The sequence below is a fragment of the Eptesicus fuscus genome, chromosome 6, assembly GCF_027574615.1.
Source record: "Eptesicus fuscus isolate TK198812 chromosome 6, DD_ASM_mEF_20220401, whole genome shotgun sequence".
In the NCBI taxonomy this organism is placed as follows: domain Eukaryota; kingdom Metazoa; phylum Chordata; class Mammalia; order Chiroptera; family Vespertilionidae; genus Eptesicus; species Eptesicus fuscus.
Window position 1 is genome coordinate 8,555,631 of NC_072478.1, and position 7,141 is coordinate 8,562,771.

Sequence of the window (7,141 nt, forward strand, 5' to 3'; positions counted from 1 at the left end):
ATTTGCCCAACATCAAGCAGGCAGTATGGAGGGACACCCGGCCCCCAATAGCCAGAGGTCCTGCTGGAGAAGAGCTCTTAATCCCTGGCTGGCCTTGGGCGAGGGCTCTGGTGTCAGCCCCTCCGTCTGCCACCCCCGCTCTTTGCCTCCCGGAGTGGCCGCCCAGCCAAGGACAGGGACACCGCTTCCCCGCCGGGCCTGGGTGCTGCCTGGACGGGTGCCTCTGCCTCTGGCCCCACACACTTCCCGCAGCCAGTCCAGCATGCTGGGTGCCGCGGCCCTGCTGCTGGCCCTGCTCCCGGGGACCTCCACCCTGCCCAGCGGGCCGCCTGGTACGTGGGGATTGGGAAATATACATGCCTTCGTGCTGCCATTCCTGTGCCACCCTTTCTGAACCTCCCATCTATCTGCCTTGGGGAATGGGTGGGTGGGCAGTGGGGTCCACCCCTCTCCCCCATTTCCAGGTTCTCTGGGATCCCCAACTTCAGAGTTCCCAGCAGCCACGTGAGGCCAAGTACTGTGGGAGGGGAGGGGTCCGTGCAGATACTTTTAGGGGGTGTGGGGGGGGGCATCATGAAGCAGACATGTATGCACTGCATGTGCATGTCCTCACTGAGGAGAAGACCCCTGTTGGCGTTCCTGGTGCCTCTACCTTTACTGCGATGCCCTCACCCTGAGAGGGAGGAATCTGGACAAAAGGAGAGCCTGGTGGCCTGGCTGGGCTTGGGCTGTGCCGGAAGGGCTGTGGGAGAGCACCCCTTTCCCTTCCCCCCTTCCTTTGATGACAGCACCTGTCTCCCCTGAGAAAGGGAGGGTGGGGGCCCCACACTCCCGGCCCTGCTGCAGCCCCTGGGCTCCTCAGCCCCTTCCCAGTTTGGAATTCCCTCGCTCTCTGTGGGGAAGGAAGTCAAAGTCCAGGAAGGGGAGTCCCTCCCCAGGGGCACACAGCTTTGTGCACAGCCTCGCTGCTGGGCTGCGGTCCCCAGGGAATACATCATAGCTGGTGTCCCACCTGCGCTGAACGCGAGCCCAGCGTGAGTGAATTCTCCACGCAACATTTTCCAGAGGCTAGGAGGTTGAATCATGTGCTTGAGGGCCTGAGGGGCAGCCCGCACTCCCTCTGTGCCCCTCTTTCTGCCCCGCCAGCGCCCCCCTTTCCACGGGCGCCCGGTTCGCGGCTGCGTCGACCCCTTTTCCATCTAGAGCTGTCGGACGCACCGGACGCGTTCCCGCGCCGCGCAGGGCCGCTCGAGGTCCCAGCGGACAGCCGCGTGTTCGTGCAGGTGCGGGCAGGCCCGGGGCAAGGCGGGCCGGCGGGCAGGTGGGCGCAGCTGGATCCTGAAGGCGACACTCCGCCCCCAGGCGGCCCTGGCCCGGTCCTCCCCGCGCTGGAGCCTGGCCCTGCACCGCTGCTGGGTGACGCCCTCCTCACGTCCGGCCCCAGGACCCACCCTGGCGCTCCTGCGAGGGGGCTGCCCCACCGATTCCTCGGTCACCTTCCCGCCACCACGCCCTGGGGCCGCCCGCTTCAGCTTCCGTCTGCACCCGGTCTTCAATGCCTCGGTGCAGTTCTTGCACTGCCAGCTGAGCCGCTGCCGCCTCCGGGGAAGCCACCGGACTCCGGAACCTGTGCCGCTGCCGCCCCAGTCGCCGGTGTGGGGGCGCAGGACAGGGAGTCTGGGCTCCTGAGGCCGGTGTGGGGGTGGGCAGGGTCACCTCCAGCATTCGAAGGAGGAGCCTCTCGGGTTCGGGGAATCTTGGGGTCAGGGCGCTTTGGAGCCTGGGGCACGGGTCCCTTGGAGCTGGGGGTAGGTACTGGGTCTCTCTGACTGGGCACAGGGGGCTTGAGGGGCCCCAGGGGCTCCGCACAAGGGTTCCTCAGTGAACAGGGGGTGTAGGCACTGAATTCCTTCATGGCCATATCACCAGGACCCCCTTAGGTGGGCCTCTGAGGTCCCTCCAAGGCTGGGTGGTTGGATAAAGAAAGCACTAAGGGGCCAAATCTCTGGGTGCCTCAAGTTGGAATCCACAGGTTAGATGCTCAGGGAGCCGGGTCGTGTGACTTCCTCGAGGGGCTGGGATTTGGAGTCTTTGGGAGCTGTGCGGCCAGCTGCTTGTATATCTAATGGGCTGGGCTCGGGACCCCCAAGGGATCGGATTCACAGGGATCTAGTGGTGGGACTCCTGGTTGCAAAGAGTGCCGGACACTTAGATCTCTCAGGAGCCCTGGGGAGGAGCTCCTGGATCCCGGGCCCTCACATCCGCGTCCCTTCCTTCTCCCCCCAACTCCCTGCAGTGTCTGCCTCAGGATGAGGCGTGCGCCAGCAGTGGCAGCGGCGAGAGTCTGGGTGCCAACGGCCCCCACCTGCACACACTGACGCAGCCCATCGTGGTCACGGTGCCACGGCCGCCCCTCAGTGAGCGCGAAGTCCTCTGCAGGGGTCCCTGGGGCAGGAAAATTGGGGTGGGAGGACTTCTGGGGCCCGGGCCTAGTCTCCGCGTTGTGCTCCCCACAGGGCCACCCAAGGGCGTCCCCGGCAGAGCCGTACGCCCTGAGCCTCCTGCGCCGGCCCCGGTGGCCCTGGAGCCCGCACCGCTGGTGGCGCTGGTGGTGGCCGCCTTCTTGTTGGGCGCCGCGCTGGTCGCCGGGCTCGGCCTCGTGTGCGCGCCTTCAGGTACCAAGCTTGGCCCGCTCAGATCTTCGCGTCACCCCCAGAATATTCCAGTGCTTTGGGGTCAGGGTCACTGCGTTCCCAGCTTGCGGGGGCCTGACCATCCTTAGACCTGCCTCCGTTATGCCCGTAGCAGCCCCCAGGGGGCGCCCCTGCACCGGGCCAGCGTTCAGCAACCCCTACTGCTCCGGAGCCTGCCTCTCACTTCCAGCGCCCCCACCTCCCAGCCCACCCCCAAGAGCCTCGCCTAGCGACCCCCAGCCCAGAAGACCCCAGTAAGGCAGGTAAGTGTGTGTGTGTGTGTGTGTGTGTGTGTGTGTGTGTGTGTGTGTGTAACATAGGGCCCATAGGAGAGCTGGAGGAGGGAGGTGATGATAATGACTCTTCATAGCGCTTTCTCTGTGCCAGGCAGTGTTCTAAATGTTTACTAATTTAATCCTCATAAAAACCTTTTGGTAGATGCTATTAAAATCCCCATTTTAGAGAAGAGAAAAATGAGGCACTCTCTGAAGTTAAGTGATTTATCGAAGGTCACAAAATTTGGTGGAGCTGGGATTCAAACTCAGGCAGTGGGTCACCCGTGGTAGACAGCGGGCTGTGTCTGATGGCACTAGGCGAGAATTCAAGACTGACACCTAGCATCCTCACCCCGCACACAGACTAATGAGGGAAGCCAATCACCAGCTGAGACGCAGGTAGCTTTCCTAGGGTCCTCTCCCTAGGGTGGCCTGGATCGCCCCTTCAAGGGATGGCGTGCCCCCAGCAGAGTCCAGGGACGCACCCGCCAGACTTAATGTCGGAGCAGACTCACCAGTCTGGACCGCAGCCTTCGACCTCGGACCCCACGGCACCATGATCCCTGCACCCCGCCTCCTCACTCCTCCCACCTGGGCTCAAAATAAACATCTGGTCTGACCTGCAGAGTTCTGAAGTATGCTTGTGCGCAGGGTTGGGGGTGCGGAGCAGGAAGCGGAGGCTTGGCATCAGGACTGGGAGGGTTCTGGGCTGGAAGAGTTCCAGGCTAGAGAGTTAGAGCTTGGGGGCGGGCTCATACACCCACATGCGGATCAGGGGAGACCCAAGGGCGTTTTGTCCCAAACAGAAAGGGGCGACCCCCTCCCCTCCCAGGTTAAGTTTTCAATCCCGCTTTCTTCCTCCACCCCAGCACCGGACCACCTGCCTCTTTAGATCTTCCCAAATCCAGGCCTTCTCCGCTCTCCACTTGCACCGCCCGGACCCTGCCCTCGCTAGGACCTCGACCTCCGGCCTCTGCTCCAGTCTCCTCTCCCTTCTAGTCTAGAGCTCCCTAAATCCTTCCTGCCCGAGCTTCGGGCTCCCCTGGGCATTGACAAGTGCGAAACCACTAGTTCCATTTTACAGGTGAGGAAACTGAGGCCGGGTACAGCTAAATCACTTGCTCAAGGTCCCCAGAGCTGGGCGACCCCGCAGCCCAGGTTCTTGGCTACGACTGGGCGGGCAGCCGCCCTTCAGGCCTCTTCGAGGAGCAAAATCCCACTGCAGGAGTTCCACAAGACAATCCAGACATGGCGAGAGGGCGCGAGACCTAAGTGGGCTCCGGTGTACAAATGAGATAAAATGGGGACGGGGGACCACGTTCGCCACCGCGTTTGGATGCTAGGCTCCCTCCTTTCCCAGCCACACCGCTCTCTCCACCTCGCCACGCAGAGCCACGCCCCGTCTGCGTCTGCTTCCGCGCGGTGCTTTGCGGCCCCAGCGGCCGCCGTAACCCCGCCTCCAGGGGAGCGGCCCTGGCCCGCCAACTCCGCCATCGCCGGCATGAAGCCTCCGCCACGGCGGCGAGCTGCCCCGGCGCGCTATCGGGGCGAGGCGGCCGGCACCGCCGCCTGGAGCGCCCTCGAGAAGCGGCAGCTGCTCCGACTGCTGCAGACGCGGCGGGGCCAGCCGGAACCGGACGTTGCCGAGCTGGCCGGGGAGCTGCCGGGCCGGAGCGAGACCGAGGTGACGGGGTCCCGGAAGGGAGCAAGGCTGGACGCGGACCTGAGATGTGTGCCGGGAGGGGGTGTGGGGGGGACACCGGGAGTAGGACCAGTGGCGTGGCGTGGCCTGGGCGGGACGAGCGCGAGGCTGGGGGCGGGGCGAGCTTGGCGGGACGGCCGGGCGGGGGCGGGGCTTGCGCGAGGCTGGGGGCGGGGCGAGCTTGGCGGGACGGCCGGGCGGGGGCGGGGCTTGCGCGAGGCTGGGGGCGGGGCTGGAGCTGAGGGCGGGGCGGGACGCGCTGCGAGTAGGACTGAATGGAGACCCAGACTGCGCGGACGTGGCGGACAGTGCAGCAGCACTAGGCGGGAATGAGGTTCAAACAAGAATCAGGAAATGGGGTGCAGTGGACGAAAGGGAGGTGAATAGGATAGTACTGCAGGGAGGAGCCAGATGGGCCTGGACCTTACATTTTTATGAGGTCACACCTGGGCCTGGACCCCAGACCCTGGGCAGAGCCTCTGTGACCCTTAACATTGGGCTTTGGCTCTCACCCCAAGCCCTGGGTTTGTAGAAAGCCCATTTGGTCTCCTTTCTCTTCCCCAGATTCGGGATTTCCTCCAGCAGCTCAAGAACCGTGTGGCCCGGGAAGCCATTCAGAAGGTGCATCCAGGTGGCCTAAAGGGTCAAAGGCGTCAGCCCCCAGCTCCCATCGAGGTGAGGCCGGGCAAGGCTCTCTGGAAGATGGGTGGGAGTTGGGAGGATAACTTGGTCAGAAGATCCCCAGGAAGGGGGGGCTCCTAAGAGTTGATCCCTAGTCTGACCATGTATTTTTTGGTTGCCCTACCCAGGTGTGGATGGATCTGGCTAAGAAGATAACAGGCCCACTGGAGGAAGCTCTGACTGTGGCTTTCTCACAGGTACAACCATCCCCTAGGGAGGCCAAGGGTGTCCCTAGGCACAGGGTCATACACAAGAGCCTAAGTAAGGTAGGGATCTGTGTCCTGGGCCCTTCCTCCTGCTAGCTCTGGCCCTTCACTGGACACCTTGAGCCTCAGTACCCCTCCTCTGAGGCCATCTTCTGTGAGCAGGTGGAGGTGGAGGGCTCAGCACAGCTAGCAGGGCAGGGGGCTGACTGGACTTCGGCTTTTCCCTTCCTGATCTGTCTGCCTGTCAGGCGCTCACCATCATGGCTGTGGAGCCCGTCAGCCTCCTGTACTCAAAGCCGTCCAAGCCTACGCAGGCACGTGGAAAACTACTGCCCCTTAACACCCCTAGCAGACAAGAGAACCCAAGCCCTGAGGCTGCTGGCCCCACCCCTGAAGCACCTGCTGGCCCCTCTGCTGAGGGAGACCTCGAAGTGGACTTTGAAAAAATCTACAAGTACCTGTCATCCATCTCCAACAGCTACCATGGTCCTGAGCTTTCCCCAGCTGGTGAGAAGAACGGGGGAGGGGGCTATGGTGGTGGGGTCCAGGCAGCGAGTCCTGACCTCCTCTTACCCTTCTCCTTGCCATCCACCACCAGAGGCAGCTGTGGTCCTTGACCTGCTCATGTCACTTCCTGAGGAGCTGTCTCACCTGCCCTGTGCAGCCCTGGTTGAGCATATGATGGATACATACCTACACCTGATGGCCCCCCAGTCTGACCCCAGCAGTGGGAACCTGGGACCAGAAGCTGAGGTTTGTGGGACTGGCTCTAGGGGGCAAGAGGAGTCCGGTCAGGCCAACCCCCAGGCCCCTGAGAATGCCAGGCCCAGCAAACCGAGATCTGCCTGGCAAGTAGTTGGGGTTTGTCCCCTGAACCCATTTCTGGTGCCCCTGGAGCTTCTGGGCCAGGTAGCTACCCCTGCAAAGTGATGAGCTGACCGAGCACACACCAGACATCTGTGAGCTCCTGGCCTTCAATTCTGCTTGGGCTGGCACTGGGTCTTCATGAGGATCTGGTCCTAGTGGAAAGTCCCTCACTCGGTGTGCAGTGCCAAGTGGCCTTTAGGACATTCCATTCAGCAGGGGTTTCAGAAATGGAAGTCCAGTTTGTGTAGGAGTTCAGCCACAGATCTTAAGTGGGGGCAGCCAGATGGCTGGGATAAAACCACCATCAAATACTGGCCCCTCCTTTCATGCATCCTGTTGCTTATGCCTATAACTGAATAAAGTTGTCAATCTGTCTCTTTTTTTAAAGTTGATTTTAGACAGGGAGAGAAACATCGATTTGTTGTTCCACTTATTTATGCATTCATTGGTTGATTCTTTTTAAAAATATATTTTTTATTGATTTTTTACAGAGAGGAATAGAGAGGGATAGAGAGTTAGAAACATCGATGAGAGAGAAACATCGATCAGCTGCCTCCTGCACACCCCCTACTGGGGATGTGCCTGCAACCAAAGTACATGCCCTTGACCGGAATCGAACCCGGGACCCTTGAGTTCACAGGCTGACGCTCTATCCACTGAGCCAAACCGGTTTCGGCCATTGGTTGATTCTTGTATGTGCCCTGACTGGGGATCGAA

General features: G+C 61.7%; 2 protein-coding genes across 2 annotated transcripts; both read left to right on the forward strand.

Annotated features, from left to right (window-relative positions):
• The first annotated feature begins 262 nt into the window (after nt 1-262).
• Nucleotides 263-3,576, forward strand: TGFBR3L (transforming growth factor beta receptor 3 like). Its single transcript, XM_054718311.1, has 7 exons — nt 263-332; nt 1,066-1,283; nt 1,363-1,653; nt 2,297-2,417; nt 2,517-2,675; nt 2,884-2,956; nt 3,395-3,576. Exons 1-6 carry the CDS (start codon nt 263-265, stop codon nt 2,949-2,951), a joined length of 927 nt encoding a protein of 308 aa, XP_054574286.1. The 3' UTR covers nt 2,952-2,956; nt 3,395-3,576.
• An 831-nt stretch (nt 3,577-4,407) lies between these two features.
• Nucleotides 4,408-6,799, forward strand: SNAPC2 (small nuclear RNA activating complex polypeptide 2). The gene is made up of 5 exons (XM_054716786.1): nt 4,408-4,652; nt 5,235-5,345; nt 5,480-5,548; nt 5,806-6,064; nt 6,156-6,799. The coding sequence occupies exons 1-5, from the start codon at nt 4,470-4,472 to the stop codon at nt 6,485-6,487; spliced, it is 954 nt and encodes a 317-aa protein (XP_054572761.1). The 5' UTR covers nt 4,408-4,469; the 3' UTR covers nt 6,488-6,799.
• Nucleotides 6,800-7,141: the final 342 nt, after the last annotated feature.